Consider the following 18,240-nt stretch of genomic DNA (forward strand, 5'->3'; position numbering starts at 1 on the left):
TTTAAAATCGTTGTTCAAACAAAACAAAACAAGAAAGTGTTTAAAACCGGTTAAGTAAGTTGGTTTAGAGGGAAAGTCAAAACGGTCAAAAGTCATAAAGGTAAGAAATAAAATCTGCATCAGCCTCGGAGAGTATTAAATCGAGGAAAAATCAATTTGAATTTCGAAAATTTGACCGTTGCTTATCCTCCTATATAACGCCCAACATAGACTACTATTCTTAACTCACTAAACCCTAAATCTCAAAGCCTCCATTTCTCTCTCAACCGCTCTTGTCTTAATCACTTCTCTCAATGGCTACAGTCGCAGATCCTGCTCCTGCTAAGAAATCGAGAAACAGCAGAAAAGCGTTGAAGCAGAAGAATGAGATGGTGGAGTCACCGTTGTTATCCCCAGCGAAGGGGAAAGAAACGAAGTCATACGAGAAAGACCTGATGGAGATGCAGGCGATGTTGGAGAAGATGAAGATCGAGAAAGAGAAAACAGAGGATCTGCTGAAGGAGAAGGACGAGATCCTGAGGAAGAAGGAGGAGGAACTCGAAACGAGAGACGTGGAACAGGAGAAGCTGAAGGTGGAGCTGAAGAAGCTTCAAAAGATGAAGGAGTTCAAGCCTAACATGGTAACCATTTAAGCAAGTCTAGATTGATATTTGGTTTACTACAATCATAATATGCTTGTTTCTGTTTAATGACTTTGCGACACTCTGTCTCTGTTACAGACTTTAGCTTTCTGTCAATCTTTGGCACAAACTGAAGACGACAAGAAGGGGAAGAAGAAGAAGAAGAAGGATTGTCCTGAGACGAAGAGACCTTCCACGCCATACATATTGTGGTGCAAGGATAATTGGAACGAAGTCAAGAAGGAGAACCCAGATTCGGACTTCAAGGAGACTTCCAACATTCTCGGTGCTAAGTGGAAGACTCTGAGTGTGGAAGAGAAGAAGCCTTACGAGGAGAAGTATAAGGCTGATAAGGAAGCTTATCTCCAGGTTATCACAAAGGAGAAGCGAGAGCGAGAAGCCATGAAGCTTCTGGAAGATGAGCACAAGCAGAAGACTGCTATGGAGCTGCTTGATCAGTATCTCCACTTTGTTCAAGAAGCTGAACAGGAGGATAACAATAAGAAGACAAAGTAAGAACCAGTTTACTCTTTTAAGTGATTTGATGATAATGAAGGCAAACAAAATTGAATGATTTTTTTTTTCTCGTTTTTGTAGGAAGGTAAAGGATCCTCTGAAGCCTAAGCAACCCATCTCTGCTTACTTGATCTATGCAAATGAGAGGAGGCCTGTTTTACGAGAAGATAACAAGAGCGTTATAGAGGTAAGTTAATAAATTCACAATCCTCTGTGCTTAATTGTCATTTGAAACTGTTGAAGCTAAGTTGTGTGTAACTATGAATGGATAGGTTGCAAAGTTAACGGGAGAGGAGTAGAAGAACTTGTCTGAGGAACAAAAGGCTCCCTACGATAAGGTCTGGAACCACCACATCAGTAGCCATTGTTGTGTCAAAATGTAAAAGATTCTAACGGATTATGTAACTTCTTTTTGTAACAGATGGCAAAGAAGAACAAGGAGATATACCTGGAAGAGATGGAAGGATATAAGAGGACAAAGGAAGAAGAAGCGATGAGCCAGAAGAAAGAAGAAGAGGAACTCATGAAACTCCACAAACAAGAAGCTCTCCAACTTCTCAAGAAGAAGGAGAAAGCTGACCACATCATAAAGGTTACTTACTAACTTCAACTCGCATGTCCTGCCTTTTAGCTGTACTGTAAGTAAGAAAAGAGATTATGTGTTAAGTCAGTCACTAACCCATGTCGATTGCAGAAGAAGAAAGAAACAACGAAGAACAAGAAGAAGAACGAGGATGTTGATCCTAACAAACCAAAGAAGCCTGCTTCTTCATTCTTTCTCTTCTGGTACTAAAACCATACAAACAACACAAACAATCAGATCTCATAATGTTATTTTTCTAACTGTTTTAAAAACAATGTGTGTTACAGCAAAGATGCAAGAAAGAGTTTGGCAGAGGAGCATCCTGGGATTAACAATTCAACTCTTACAGCCCACATTTCATTGAAATGGAAGGTATATAATACTAAACCTGATGAGTGTAGAGTAATTTTATGATAATTTAATTGTGAGGTTAATTTGGTGTAGGAACTGGGGGAAGAAGAAAGGCAAATGTATAACGGAAAAGCTGGAGAGTTAATGGAAGCGTACAAGAAAGAAGTGGAAGAGTACAACAAGACCAAGGCTGCTGCGTAGTAGATGAATACTACTACTACTAACTCAGTAGTTGAGAAATGGGAAAAATGTTCAAGTTTGCTTTATCTCTTATGCAAAATGATTATCTGCTTTTTCAAGATTTTCTTATTGGTTGTTTCTTCTCTCATATTTAAAACTTTCTCTCAATTTGTGTTTGAACTCATTAACTCACACCTGTACCAAAATCCCAATTTACTTTAAACCAGAAATTGGATATTGGTTACGGAATTACTGAATAAGTTAAACCAAAGCTGGATTTTTTTTAAAAAAAGTGGAATTACCGACGTGGCAAACAGTCGATATTGAGGGTAATTTGGTAACATCAGAGAAAATTAGGTTGTCAGTCGTCGTCTACCTCCGAAATGGATACCAAATTTTTGTGTGATTCATCCAAACCCTAAAACGCTTAAGTCAGGGTTTAAAGGAAGGAAGACAGCGCATTTATTTCTGAGAAGATGAACTCACTCGCTATCCGAGTTTCCAAGCTTCTGAGATCCTCTCCTCCTCTTCTTCTGCTTCATGGGAGGTCTTGGTTCTCGACTGGTCCCATCGACGAGGAAGGGCTGGAAGAAGATTTTGAAGAAACCATCTCAGAAAGACCCGAGCTTCAGCCTCAGGGTGTTGATCCCCGTAAAGGTTGGGGCTTTCGCGGTGTCCACCGGGTAAATAAACTTGATCTTTAATCTATTCCTTGCTTGCTCAAGATTGATCTCTAAATTGCTTCTTGCTGCCAAAACCCTATTGAAAAGGAAAGACTCCTTACTCTATTTCAATCCGTACAAGTTGATGCTCAAATCTTCATCATTCATGACCTGAGTTATCTTGTTGTTGATGTCTTATGATTTGCTCGCACAGGCCATCATTTGTGGGAAGGTAGGTCAAGCACCGTTACAGAAGATCTTGAGGAACGGGCGGACAGTAACCATCTTCACTGTTGGAACAGGGGGCATGTTTGATCAGAGGCTTATGGGAGCAACTAACCAGCCTAAACCTGCTCAGTGGCATAGAATCGCTGTCCACAACGAAGTGCTTGGCTCTTACGCTGTCCAAAAGCTCGCTAAAAAGTAAGCTAGTATGTTCAAACTAGGATTTGTATCGAGTAATCAACAACAATTACCACTTTGCTAGCTATGTACAAAGGCCAGTTTATAACATGTTACACTTTCACAATCTCTTTCCCTGTCTTCTCTATTCGCTAGATTTATATATTATGTTATCAGTTGATGAACTGGAAGTGAAGTTGCTTGCTGGTGTGCTTTGTTACAGCTCGTCGGTTTATGTCGAAGGTGATATTGAGACTAGAGTGTATAATGACAGCATCAGCAGTGAAGTGAAGAGTATCCCTGAGATTTGCATTCGTCGTGATGGTATCTATGTTTATGTTTATGTTCATGTTGTTGATCCTGATCATCATCGATTCTTTTATCTGTTTCTTGCTGGCTGACTTAGGATTTCTTTTGTAGGCAAGATTCGGCTGATCAAATACGGGGAAAGCATTAGCAAGATCTCCTTCGATGAGCTAAGTAAGTTTATCATATTTTGTTCTGCTAAATATTCCAATTAAAAATGAAAGAAAGATGTCTTCTTGTTGTTAAATATTCCTACTCCATTTGGCAGAAGAAGGATTGATTTAGTCGGAGCAAGAATATCCCTGTGGCCGGAGGACACACTGATTCAACGTTTTGGCTGTCCATTGTGAGAGAGCTCTGAGTTTTTTCTTATGAATATCAAGGCCATTTATGTAATTGTCGATCAAAACTAAGCTAGTTCTGCGTCTGTTCCTTAGTATAAGCTGCTCGTCACCAAACACATTTTGTCTGGCTGGTTTTTATCATAGCTGTACTACTGCCCATCAGTAATTTAGCCTGCTAAATTACAAATTTGATGAAGACTTTTTTTGTTCTCATACAAAAAGACTATTCCTCATTTTCCATATTTTTAACCATTGAAAGGGTAAAGGAGTCGTATTTCTTTCCAAGTGACGTATTAAACATGAATTCGTAATTGGTTTCGATGATATGAATATATATGACACCGTTGGGTTCTTACAAAATCTTCTACTAGATGCATATGCAGTTGAAAAGACCGTTATGAGCTACTCAGTAGCCAAAATGTTTTCACCTTAGATGGGTGTTAAGCTTCCAAATTGCAGGAAACATCTTTGTCTGCTTGTTTTTTTTTGTTGGAGATGAACCTATCACAAGAGCACATTAAATGCTAGGTCCAAAATCAGGCTCGGTCCATTAAGCAAGTCGACGATTGCACAAGAAAACATTCAGTATTTTTACTATGAATAGGAGGCGTCAGAATCATTAATGAACAGTCAAAAATATATAAAGAAAACATCGCCTCTTTAATCACAACAGAAGTTTTGGACGATCTCTCCCACTGGACGAGTTCGTCTGTCAGAAAAAGACAGAGACCACAGAAGTCTAAGACAACCTCTTTGCTCCAGACGAGCTCGCTTTCGACAGCCAGAAAAACAACCACCACCAAAAATCCAAGACGACTTCTCATGTCTTAGACGTGTTCGTATGACCAGAAAATTTATTAAAAGAATTTATTTAGACGATCTCGTTTAGACGATCTCTTCAAATTTTTGTGATTTCTGAATTTGTTTATTATTGACTATTAATACGAAATTCTCAAATCCCTTTGCATTTACTGCCACATTTTTCATGTTTTTCTTAAGACTTTAATTTGTTGTTTGGTCCGTCAGCTCGTTTATGTTCTCTAAATCAATACAATAATTTGTTGTTTGACACCATTTTGTGAGCTTTACTTTCGGACTCTTCCTCCACCATGCACGTGTTTATCCGGTCCTATGCTGCCGGTTGATTTTGTTTGTGGTCTCTGCGAAGCATTGTAAAACACGTTGAATCAAGTTGCTCCGGTCCAGTTTCACGGTAGAATTAAAAATTCGATGGACCAAAGTCTTTTGCCCACCAGAGCCACCACAGTACTTCTACTTTTTTTTTTTCCTCAAAAAGGTTATATATATAAACCATTTGGTAAATAGTACAAGAGACAGACATTGCGACATGGTATCATCAACCAGTCCAACCCAAAAATTAAGCTACAAACACCCTACACCCATCACCCACAGTACTTCCACTAACATCAACTATTTTAGTTGCTTTCTTATATAACAATATGCTGTATTCAATAATTCATTACAGCTTTGTATGAGATACATTAATTTACCAACTTGTTTTGATAAAAACCAGGGGTGTGTGAGAAAAGCAAACTCCCAAGTAAATTATATATATATATATCAAATAAAAATAAAAATCAAAGAACAAACTACTCGAACAAAACACGAAGATCTAAAAACCAAAGGAAACAAACACAAAGAAAAGGAAAATCTAAAAAAGGATGTAAGATGGAAAATTATAGCCCAAAAAACAGATGAGAAGAAGGAAAAAAATGATGTTACGAAAAAAAAAAAGGAAAAAAAATGCTTACTATATAAAAAAGGGAAATAAAACTAATAATAATTGAGAATCATCACAACTAGAAAATAAAGCAAGGCTAATAAACAGTAGAACTCTTGAGATCAATAACGATGACATTTATATTTTCTTTGCTTCCTCTAGCAATTGCAAGCTCTGCTAAAATTACGGCAGCCTTTGTGGAACTCGATTCCCTCGTACCTCTGTCAAATTATTATTTGAGTTCATTAATTAGTCTCATCGTAAAATTATATAATCTACGTATTTTGACACTTTAAGTAAACACAAAAAAAATTTGACGAAAAAAAAAAAGAAGTAAACACAAAATTCAATTGAATCTTAAAACTCCGTAAGTCGCCTACACTAGTTTACAAGAAAAACGAACTTAATACTTTTTTTTGCGTATTAAGGAATAAAAATATTGTGAAAAAAAAATTAATTAATATAGTAAAGAATTCTAACCCCGCTGGAGATTTATCGTAGAGACAACGTTTGACAAGCTGATATGTGTCGTCGTCGGAGACGACATTCCATAGACCTTCGCATGCAAGTACTATGAAATCATCTATCATTGTTCGCTTATGGATCTTCAGTTGCTGGTCCACACCACTCTGCACAAAAAAAATTAATTCGGTTAGACCCAAATTAGAAAATAGCTTTATATATGGAATATATCCTTTTGTATTTCATCTTAATTCAGATAAAAAATAAAAAAGATGATTTTCTTTAAGAAAATAAATAGATTTCTGGATATAAAATCAATAATTGTAGAATAAAAAAAGGTTATTTAAAAACGTTTATGACAATTAGTGACTTCTTAACGCTAGTATTTAGAATTTTTTTAATTTTATTATGCAAATTAATAGTATATTGAATATTATACTCTTTTTTTTTTTTAAACATACTTTGTTTGACTTGGGTATTTTTTTCCTTTGATAGTACAGAAAAAAAAACCAATAAGGTTTTGTCTAGTGGCGGAACTCTTGTAACATGGGTTGCGAGACTTGTGTGCCAATATTCGGATCCTTAGTAATATAGTGCATGCGGCAAAGCTATTACCTGGTGAATATGGATATGGCAAAGAGGTAAAGCGATTCCGCCGTTAGAGTAAAGAACCGCCCTTGCGCCGCCACGACAAAGCGAAATCACCTCCTCTTTTCCTACAATCGTAACCACAGCTTTGGCAGCCGCAGACCTCACCGTCCCCACCGCTTCCGAAAAACATGAGCTCATCACCTTATTCCAGTCTGCCGCCACTCCACGACTATGGCATGACGCTACCTCTTCCTTCACGAGCCGACGCAGCCTCTCCTCAAAGAATTTAGCTAGTCTAAGACCGTCGAAAATTCCGAAAATATCATAAGACGGGATCTCATTAACGACGGTGGAAACGGCGGTTGTCATAGCTCTCTGCCGTCCCATGACCGAGACTACTCCGTGGCCGGCGTTTGTTTTTCTGTCTAGATCGTTAATTGTCACGTCAGCCATTTGTGAATCGACAGGGACCTTTGTTGCGCCTGATGTCGACCCTACATCTCCTGATTATATAGAGGAACATATGTATTAGTAGCCAGCGGAAAAAAAAACTTTTGGTATAATTTTTTGTATGTTTTGTATAATAAAAAAAAAAACTTAAAAAAAAAACAGTAAATAGATTTTGAGAACAGCTGAACAGGTATTGATAAGAATTAAATGAAAGACATTTAAAACTTTATGTCAATATTAACCATGGAAACTAACACGTACCACCTTTACACATTCACCAGGAATGCTTTAGTTTCAGACGTATAGAGGCAGTGCTTAAGATTGACCTTGATTGATTACCAACGGCTCTAAAGCAAATCTTAGGAGGGTTTAAAAATAGTTAAATACACTTGAAAATCAATCAAGGTCAATCTAAGTGTGTTCCCTTCTAAAATAGTTAATTTAATTAATTCGTATCTCAAAACTTTTGATGTAAAATCAGATAGTTTTATACTAAATGAAATTCAACTACACTCTTGAAAATTCGAAAACATATGAAATTAAAAAAAAGCAAATGGGAAATTAGTGACTCCCATTGTGGAATCAAAATACCGTTCTCTTCGAGTTTTTGTAGTTTCACAGGCCTGCGCTCTCTGTCAACGGTAGATCCCGGATCAGCCATTCTTACCCGCTTGGTATCGCTGGAGTCACAGTCGCCGGATAGAATGGGCCGAGTAGTATCCTTTTCCATGACTATGATTCCACTTGAAGTGTTCGACTACTAACTCATCAGTTGAGGTGGGCAAAAGTATATTATATACATATTATAAAGTACTATTATATACGTAGCCTATGCTTATGTGATATATATTGATTTACATATCCTGTCGTGTCTTTTATCTGTTATTATTATAAAGAAAAAACGAAAGACGGTCCAGAGACTGCCACTTCTATAGAATACGTTTTATTCATTGAACAAGAAAAGCGCTTACATACAAACCATAATCTGGACAACTTGGTAGACCACAATGTTTGTCACTATGTGATAGTTTGGTACCTTTGGATAGCAATTCCGATTAGTCCACTTTTGTTGTAGTTTTCTACTAACCCTAGATTATTTATTTTATGGCTTGACGACATATCCGACGGAAGAATTTAAACCGCATTCGTATCGATGGATGTTTTATGACATTTCCACAGACATTATCTATATATTTCACTTTAAAACAGAATAACTTTATTATAGAACTGAATTTACTCCAATAGTTCACACTATAATAGAGTTACTTTATAATAGAGTGAAATATAGAGTAATATTGTTTTTACTTCAAATATAAAGTAAAAAACAACTTAGTTTATATTTTATTATATTATAGAGTGAAAACTATTAGAACAAATCTAATTCTATAATATAATTATTTTATTTTAGAGTAAAAAATATATATATATATAATTTTTATGTGCTATTGGAGATAGTCTTAGTGAGATATAGATAACTATCGTTTAGTGTTAAAAAAAAAAAGATAAGTATCGTTCTCTATATATAAAATATTGAAGGGTTTTATTTTTACTTTTAAAGTATATATAGTTTTTGATATGTTTAGGTAATCGCATATAAATGATAATGGAATATTTCTGATTTATTGGTTTGCAGGAAAGATAAAATAAAAATGCTCTATTTTTAAAATCAATATAGTATTCTAATTTAAAAAATATATAATAGCACAACATTTTGTTCTAAAGAACACGTTATTTAATAAATATTACTTAGATATAAAAATAAAAATAAAAATAAATAAAAATATATATATAAATAAATAAATAAATATATATATATATAGCACCCCAATTAAATTCAGTGGATCTAGATGAGTAGATGACTTACCAACGCTATTTTGTAATGCATGTATATTTCAAAGTAGTTAAATACACACATGGGAAAGTGAGAAAACATATACATACGCTCGGAAGACCATTTAAAGTTACAATCCAATACGTAGGCAATAAATAAATTAACAGTTGGAGTTTCACCAAAATTTATAAACTTGTAAAATACAAAAAAATCGCAAATTAATTTGGTCTAGATTTTTTGTTTGTTTTAACAGGAGCCTTGTTGTGATGTGGTTGCCGCTTTGTGGTACCTGGTCATATCTAAATGTGTTCACCCACCTCCCTCCATGAGGTTAAAAATGTAGACAAAAGAGAAATTTATAGTTTTCTTTTCCAAGTTCCAACCATGTTATTCACACTAGTATTCGTTGGGTAGTTCAAATGCGTCAAGCCTTTACAACAATAGTACGTTTTTTTTTTTTTTTCCATCTGAGATTTATTAAGTGGGTCAAAGCCCAAAAGACTGAGCCCAACAACTTTACAAAAAAGCCCAAACAGCAAACGGGCCAACGCAACAAAGAAAAAAGCCCGACCAAACGGACGAGCCAAAGAAAAACAGCTATGGGCCGCCGGCCCATAGAGTAAACCGTCGAGGAGAGAGGGACACGTCACCCACCGCGTGTACGTTCGCCCGGCGATGCATGAACACGTATCAAGATGAAGGTCCGCTGTCGTCCACCGGAAGCAAGGAGGCGGCGCATCAGAACTCCGCCGATAGCGGAGATCAACGATGAAACGGCTGCTACAAGAGCCAGCTTCAAAGAAACCCAATCGCCCACCGGATCTACACTTCACAAAGGAAACACAATCATCTACAACAATAGTACGTTTTACGGAAGGAAACAAAAAAAGAACATCATTTTTCTTGCAAATGGAGGTCCGTCCACTAACGGACACATATTATGTGTTAAACGACACACGTCTGTTTCATAACTTGCATGCATTTTTGTTCGTCAAGTTGCATGTGTTTCAAAAAGCTCAAATTAAATGAAAGAGAAATAAAACAAATGGCGACAACAATGCTTAGTTTTATGAAAAGTTTTCTTGGCATTGCCCCTTTTTAAGGGGTGTTAGCTGAAATATACGATCAGGGATAAATGATCCACTCAAAAGTCCAAATTGGGTTTCTTTTGCCTTCGTTGGTTAACTTTTGCGGATATATTAAACTATGTTCACATATTTACGAAAATAAAATGAATTTTTTAACAACGAAACACTATTGTATTATTCAAACTTGAAATTGTTCTGAATAACTAAATCGAAATAAAATAACCAATAAAACATAATTTTTTTATGAAAAGACAATAAAAAGGAAGTTAAAGAAAAATAACATGTTTTAATAAAAAAAATGGTTTCAGACAAATGTTAAATAGCCCATTTTGTAAACTTATTAAATAGATAACAAAAATATAAAGTACGTCTTATAATAGCTGTGATAGGATAAGGTACAAAGAAATGATAAACAAAAAAAGTAAAGATAAAAATATTTAAGGTATTTCGCCAAATTTATTAAGTCAACATACAAAAGAAATATTTTATTATTAGAGATTAAATATTTTCAGATTATATTTTGACTATAAAACATAAAAAAACAACTAAGAGTATTTCAATTCAAAAATTTTAACGACCTTGCAGATTTAAACCCGATAAAAATGAACAAACTTAAAACTACAGTTCATGTTAAAAAACTGTGCTATTACGAGGCATATCAAATTAAAAATATATTAACAACTCGTTACCGATTTTTAAAGGCTATGTTCTATATCGCTTTCTTATATACCAACCTCAATAAAAACTAGATAAAAGCTAACAAAAACCTTTATAACAGTTATCCGAATCTTAGAGTAGATTCTTTTATTAATCATGAATTTCATACATAGAATCTACAAGTAATTAGGATTTTGGTGGAACCACAGGATGCGAAGATGATTGAAAGTATTACTTTGAATAGAACTTAGATGGAAGATCAGAATGGATGGCACTTTACAAATAATAGAAAATATACAGTACAATCAGAGTATCAAGTAGAAATGATATATCCTGACAAGAAAAAACTACTAGTTTTTTTATGGACCCAATGAAAATAGTCTCAAAGCTTTCTGTTGAAAAGTGAAGTGTCCTTCGAAGTTAAAGCATTTTTATGGCAGTTAGTCACAAGTTGTGTAGCGGTAACAAAGAATCTAAAAGCGAGAGAAATACAAGAAGATACATGTTGTGCAAGGTGTGGTGATCCGGAGGAACCAATCAATCATGTTTTCTTTGAATGCCCTCCGACACGTCAAGTGTGGGCACTATTTAAGATTCCATTGAATCCAAATTTTTTTCCTACTGGCTCTCTGTTTGCTAATATGGATCATTTGTTCTGGAAAGTTAACCCACAAATGGAGGACCATCAATTCGCATGGATACTATAATACATCTGGAAGGATGTGAATATTAAAGTTTTCAGCAACATTGACATTGATCTGAAAGATAACTTAGCAGAATTGGAATCAACACTTTGGGTTGAGGCACATGTGCCCAATAACCCCAGGGGGGTACAAGTAATCCAGACCAAAACTAATACATGAACTATAGGAAGATGGTGCTTTACAGACAGTTCTTGGAAAGATAAGTATTTATATTCCGGGCAGGGATGGTTCAGCGTAACCCCATGGGGTACAAGTAATCCAGACTAGAACTAATACATGAACTATAGGAAGATGATACTTTACAGACAGTTTTTGGAAAGATAAGGATTTATATTCCGGGCAAAGCTGGTTCAGCACACTACCGGGATTTGAGGGATTGTTAGGAACAAGGAATGTAAGGGCAAGTCTCTCACTCCTTCATGCGGAGACGAAAGCTTTAATTTGGGCAATATAATGCATGAAAAATTTAAGACAGTTTGGAACCGGAGGAATAACCAGCATTTGAAAGTTACCTGGAAGACATTAAGCTTTTGAGAAGAAGCTTCACCAACTCAGATATCGTTCATGTACCTAGGGCGGTAAACATAAGGGCGGATCGCTTGGCACGCAGTGCTAGGACACAACGGTCTTTCATCGTACACATAGATGCAGAGTTATTACCTTGATTTACAGAGTCTACATGAGTGTGAATTTTTTGCTGTGAAAAAAAGCTAGATATTTCGAAACACAAATAGTTTCAGCATCCAAAAGAACGAAGAGAAATTTACTTAATCACAGCCATCATTGAAGATTAAGAATGACATCCAGATTTTTTTAATGATTCTAAAACGGACCACCGATATATGCTGGATATAGTGGGTGGATAAAATTAGTGATTTTTATATTTGAATTGGAAATTTTTTACCTGACTTGTAATCGAAATAATATTCACTGGGCTGTAATATAAATTTATATTATTAAAATGTAATCATTGTCATGGATCCAACCTTTTTTGTAAGTTTCTAAATTAAATACACCATTCTATTATATAGTTAAATTCACTCTTATAATTATGAAAATAACATTATATTACTAAATGTGTTTCTAAACAGCACAATAACTAATCTTGTATCCAAACAGTATAGGTCTTAATTTTTTAATAACTTTGTATTTGCTTTTTTAAAATGATTTGATTTAAAAAAAATTAAATAATTTATAAAAAATTAAAAATAAGTATAGCTACTTTGCTGCTACAAGAAAATCGTTTAATATAAAATGTTCAAAATTTTACATCAAATAAGTTTTATAATTAAAAACTTATCAAATAAATATACATCACAAATTTAATCAAACAAATTATATATATATTTTTTTAAAACTCCGTAACGAAACAGAGAGAAATTTTATGTTTACCACTTTCATGCTACCACTTTTCATCTTTACCACTACTAAGGAGACATTTTCAGAAAATACATTCTTCATTAAGTGGCAAAAGACTTTTATGCCATTGTTTTTTATATGTATAATAAATAAAGGGAAAATTTTATGTTTACCACTTTCATGCTACCACTTTTCGTCTTTACCACCTCTAAAGAGATATTTTCAAAAATAAATTCTTTATTAAGTGGCAAAAAACTCTTATGCCCTTGTTTTTTGTATATATAATAAATAAATAATTAAATAAATAAAAAATCTAAAAGGAAAAATAATTTTTTTAATTTTTTTCGAATTATACTATTTCGAAATTCAAGCCCTAAGCCCTAAAACTCAGCTCAAAACCCTAAACCATCAATCCTAAATCCTATTTTTTTTTCAAAATACGTACCCTAAACCCTGAAACATAAACTCTTAACCTTAACCTCCGAAACATCAACTCTAAACCCTAAACCCTAAACCTTCCACTCTAAACCCTATAACATCAACACTAAACCCTAAAAACCCTAAATCCTACCCTAAAAAATTAACCATAAACCCTAAAACATCAACTCTAAACCCTAAACCCTAAATCTTCAACTCTAAACCCTAAACTCTAAACTCTAAACCCTAAACCTTAAAACCCTAGAATTGATGTTTTAGGGTTAAATTTGAAGGTTTAGGGTTTTAGGGTTTAAGGTTTAGAGTTGATGTTTTAGGGTTTAGATTTGAAGGTTTAGGGTTTTAGGGTTTAGGGTTCAAATTTCAGAAAAATATAAGGTTTAGGGTTTACGTTTTGGGTTTAGAGTTGATGTTTTTGGGGTTTAGGGTTTAGAGTTGATGTTTCGGGGTTTAGGGTTTAGAGGTGATGTTTCATGGTTTAATTTTTAAAGTTTATAAAATGGTTAGTGTAAACATGAGAAGTAGTACTTTGAAAATGATATTTTTGGTAATTTTCCTAAAAGTTTTAGTATATTCGATAATCTTTATAAAAAATAGTAAGTACCAAATATTACACAAGATTGCATATAATCATACAAGAAGATATAGATTACAAACAATATTCTATATAACTACTAAAATTAATAAATCAACAAACGCATTCATCTCAAATTAATGCTCAATGTCTAATGTCTTCAAATTATATTACAGTTAGAAACAACCAATAAATTATATTAGCTTTCGAGATATATGATCAACATACATAGAATTAGTATATAAAATCATATATCATTTTGGTAAATTTAATAAAAATGTATATTATAGAAATTATAAAGTAAAAATATGCTTAAATTAATGTTTCTAAACTTTATAGAGAGATTGAACTAAACTATTTTCGGTCACTGCGAGTAAACCGCATGTCAATAGTTTAATCAATTTAATATATAACTGATGACAAAAAAATAAATTTAATATATAATCATATATATATATAAATATTAAAAATACAAGAAAAAATTATGTTAAGAGTTTAGTAAAATTTTAAATATTTTTTCTTTATTTTTCATTTACATAAATATAAAAGAAAATTTAATAGTTTTTGTAACAAGTTGGAGTTACCACATATAATTAAAAAATACAATAAGATTAAAATAGTATTTAAATAATGTAAACCTTGAAATTAAATTTTAAATTTAAAAATAACAAGCTAAATCAAATTTGATTATATATCGATCACTCTTCGGTTAAGCAGGTAGTCTCGGATTTAGCGATTTTTGCAGGTTTATCGAAATTTTAAATAATGAATATTTTTTAAAACTCAAATTAAATTCGAGTTACTAGATTTACCGGTTCGATCGTGGTTATGAGTCGATTGTGGTTCTAGACTATGTTTTACAAGCTGATTAAAAAATAAAAAAATATTTTAAATTGACAAAATTCTTAAAAAATTAACAAAATATTTATAACGTTATTAGTAAAATTTTGCATCATAAAATATTCTGTGTTTTTACAACGCATGTCAAATTCTAGTTGGTCTATCAAATTGACCCAACCAGGTCTATTGTAAAAAGTAAAAACTAAAGTTTTGATCGAACAGAGAGATCACGTGGCGTTGATAAAGATAAACTGTTGTTCATAATTGCTGCCGGACCTCAATGACAATGCCAGGTTGGTTACATTTCCTCTCCAAAGGGGTTTTCTATATAATAAACGTTTTTTTTTCCGGTCAAATAACAATAAACATTTCCTCTCCAAAGGGGTTTTCTATATAATAAACGTTTATTTTACGGTCAAATAACAATAAACGTTTCTTAGTTGAGAGAATGTGGACTGATTAAAACACCCCCACTACCACAGTATCATGCACTGACATCATGCATCACGGCCACTGACAAATAAATACTTTTCAAACTCTCACCTAACAAAATATACTGAATAGATAAAAAGTAGATTTGAAAGCAACTGAAAAATGGAACTTAGTTTTATTAAAAAATACTAGATTTTGATCCACACAACTGTGTATTCGTTCAATTTATATGTATATTAAAATTTTATTTTACATCAATAATCTAAACATTAACTATATTTTCAAATATATATATATATATATATATATATATATGTAAACTGTGCATTCTAATTATTAAATTATATTTTAATTAATTTATCCCACACACAAATAACATAAAATACACAATTTCACATACAATGCCAATGTTTATCTTTTTGTTATTTTCATATATATTTTTACTTTCATTTCGGTTATTTTAACTATTTTAATATACTACATACAATTGGTAAATATGCAAATACTACGACTTTTATTGCTTTTAAAGTCTATTATTTGATAATTTGTAAATTTGGTTCATAATGCAGCATTGTTAACATTGTTTGATTAAGAATTTGATGCAGCGGACAACTAGGTTGAACGGTCGATCTAAGAATTTAGGTTCTTCGAGACCTGTTCTTGGATCAATCAAGAGTTTCTTTCGATAGCTTCTTGAGACCAACTTCCTGAATAAGATGAATTTAATCGAATCTTGTTCAAGGCAACTCAAAATAGATGAACTGAATCAAATCTCTTTTAAGGTAATAAGCAAAAGCTCTATTATTAATTATCAAAGTCTCCCTACAACTTTAGGCTTTAATGCCTATTTATAATAAATCCTTAATCTAAAAAAACCCTAATCTTAATTAAAATAGGAAAACCATTAAAATATAGAAAATATAAATAAAAGGTAATTATCTAAATTAATATAACTAATAAAATAAATAACAAGATATTTGGAAATATTCCAAATACTTATCTGCATCATTCTCTCCGGGTTGGAAAAGATTCGTCCTCGAATCTTGAATAGGTTTTTCGTGGCTGAAATCTTCCAATATTTATCTTCAAATCCGAAATTTTCATAAAACCGAATCTTCTGACTTTCCCCAAAATTTGCACGTAACTCGTCCTGTACGGGATTTGCACGGATCTTGTCTCGCCCGAATTTTGCACGAATTTCGTCTTGCCCGATTTTTGCACAGACGAAATTTGCAAAAAAATCTTCACTGAAAACGAAATCGACAACGCGGACATCATCTTCATAGACATCGTAGATCGTATCACCATAGATCTCTCGATAGATCTCATAGTTTTCTTCTCTCTCAACAAAGGGACTTTCGTCCTGGATAGGATAGATGTTCGCACTCACCATGACATCCAGAATCGTTCTTCGATTAAGATCAATATTTTGTTAACTATAAATGTATTCTCTTATATATATATATATATATATTTTGTTCTTTTTTTTGATGAACTAATGGTGTCCCACAGACTGAGACCCAACCAACTAATCACATCGGGGCTTATCTACCGGTGACATGCAAGGATAGTTGTTCTACGTGGAAATTAGAAATCCACACCACCTAACCATGTGAGGAATTAGCAATATCGCACTGGAGAGAAATCGATCCCTGGCATGAACCAACATTTTGACTCCTCGTCGAATGGAAACTAATAGACCACCACAATGTGGTTATTTTTTGACATGTTGAAAAGATAATAATTAAGATTTGTTGTCAACATTCAAATTAATACGATAAAGATGCTAAATTCATATAAAAATTAGAATAAAATTTCAGTTTATTTAAAACTACTGACTTAGTTAGTTCAAATAGATAAAACAGATTTAAAAGTAACTGAAAATGGAACTTTAGTTATTTTAAGAAAGATTTGTTCTCCTAGGTGTTAGTTATTTTATTACTAAGTTTTGAGTACCACTTAAAAAATATTTTTTCTCTCAACTCTTTCTTTCTCTCAAAATTCTCACCTTTCGCATCATTTCCTCCACCTGTGGGCGGTTGTTCACAGTGTCGTAGTCGGTGGTCTCTTCTCTCCTTCTTTTTCTTTCATCTCTACTTTACCTTAATCCCTTTTCTATCCTCCGATATATCTATTCCCTAGGAAGGATGGTGGATCTAAACTTTCTAATATGGGATTCCGAATTGGGTTTCTTTTTGAAGTTCGCTCCTCTTGGGGCAGCAACGAGGTTCGTGAGGTAAGGGAAGTGGGTGTGGTCGGTTTTTAGGGTGGCGAGAATAGGAGCAGAGGTTTTCATATCTGTTTCTCCGCTTCTGTTTGAGCTCGTTGTGGCGGTACATGAGAGGAATGTGGCTTCTCTTGGTTTCTCTCTGCGTGTTAGAGGATGGCAGTGTGGTGGCTGTAAGTTCATCTGCCTATACCTTGGCGTCTCGGTTGTGTGTGAGTTTGCTCCTGCATTCAAGATGGACTACAGAGGTCCCCTCCAAGGCATGCATCGATTTCAGTTCTCTGAGGGTGTCAGATGGTATCTTCTGGTGGCACATGAAGTTTGACAACTCTGGCTCAACGCATGGAGAATTCTGGTGCTCAGGTGTTGGCCGGCCAGAAAGCTCCTCCATCCTTTAGTAACCTTCTCTCACAGTTCCATCGATGGTGATCCTTGCTCAGGATTTACGCTTCCCTTATGCTTGGTTAGGGTGTTGTTCTTGTGTTGATGTTGCTGTTCTATTACAGGCAACCATCAGGTTTCCTTTGAGAGTTTACGGCTCTAGTTCTTAAGGTTGGTTGACGTGTGGTGGTTTTGAAGTTCTGGTTTGTTTCCGAGGCCTCACCCTCCATTGTAGCAGCGTGCTTGGATTCAAACTTTTCAGTGTTTCGGGGATTCACTTGAAGCTCCTAGACAGTTTGAACCCTTCTCTGTTTTGCAGGTACCCATTCATCATCGATCGAGCGGTCCACCAATTCAACCCGGTTTCTCATCAAGGCCTCGGTTCCTCAGGGCTGGTATCTATCCCTTAATGCATCCATTTTGAGTTTTAATGAGCTGTGTGGTCAAGAGAAAGTAAGATCCATAATTATGTCCTCGACTTGGTTGTGTAGTCTTGCTGACTTG

General features: G+C 34.2%; 3 protein-coding genes across 4 annotated transcripts; 2 read left to right on the top strand and 1 right to left on the bottom strand.

The window, feature by feature from the left end:
• Positions 1-152: 152 nt before the first annotated feature.
• Positions 153-2,439, top strand: LOC103833907 (high mobility group B protein 13). The gene is given in 8 exon segments (XM_009109952.3): positions 153-620; positions 720-1,132; positions 1,218-1,323; positions 1,409-1,474; positions 1,558-1,728; positions 1,831-1,922; positions 2,007-2,091; positions 2,164-2,439. Coding segments are annotated over 8 exon segments (1,368 nt in total). The 5' UTR covers positions 153-293; the 3' UTR covers positions 2,272-2,439.
• A 169-nt stretch (positions 2,440-2,608) lies between these two features.
• LOC103833908 (single-stranded DNA-binding protein, mitochondrial) lies at positions 2,609-4,164 on the top strand. Its single transcript, XM_009109953.3, has 5 exons — positions 2,609-2,933; positions 3,127-3,335; positions 3,538-3,638; positions 3,735-3,794; positions 3,889-4,164. The coding sequence occupies exons 1-5, from the start codon at positions 2,727-2,729 to the stop codon at positions 3,903-3,905; spliced, it is 594 nt and encodes a 197-aa protein (XP_009108201.1). The 5' UTR covers positions 2,609-2,726; the 3' UTR covers positions 3,906-4,164.
• A 280-nt stretch (positions 4,165-4,444) lies between these two features.
• LOC103833910 (probable protein phosphatase 2C 54) lies at positions 4,445-13,516 on the bottom strand. Of its 2 annotated transcripts, none has more exons than XM_009109954.3 (4): positions 7,800-13,516; positions 6,783-7,261; positions 6,186-6,334; positions 4,445-5,926 (listed from the first exon to the last, which is right to left on the bottom strand). In XM_009109954.3, the coding sequence occupies exons 1-4, from the start codon at positions 7,936-7,938 to the stop codon at positions 5,803-5,805; spliced, it is 891 nt and encodes a 296-aa protein (XP_009108202.1). In that variant the 5' UTR covers positions 7,939-13,516; the 3' UTR covers positions 4,445-5,802. The 2 variants fall into 2 exon arrangements, with proteins under 2 accessions (XP_009108202.1, XP_009108203.1); XM_009109955.3 differs by lacking the exon at positions 7,800-13,516 and adding an exon at positions 7,470-7,793.
• Positions 13,517-18,240: the final 4,724 nt, after the last annotated feature.

This window comes from Brassica rapa, chromosome A09, assembly GCF_000309985.2.
Source record: "Brassica rapa cultivar Chiifu-401-42 chromosome A09, CAAS_Brap_v3.01, whole genome shotgun sequence".
NCBI lineage: Eukaryota > Viridiplantae > Streptophyta > Magnoliopsida > Brassicales > Brassicaceae > Brassica > Brassica rapa.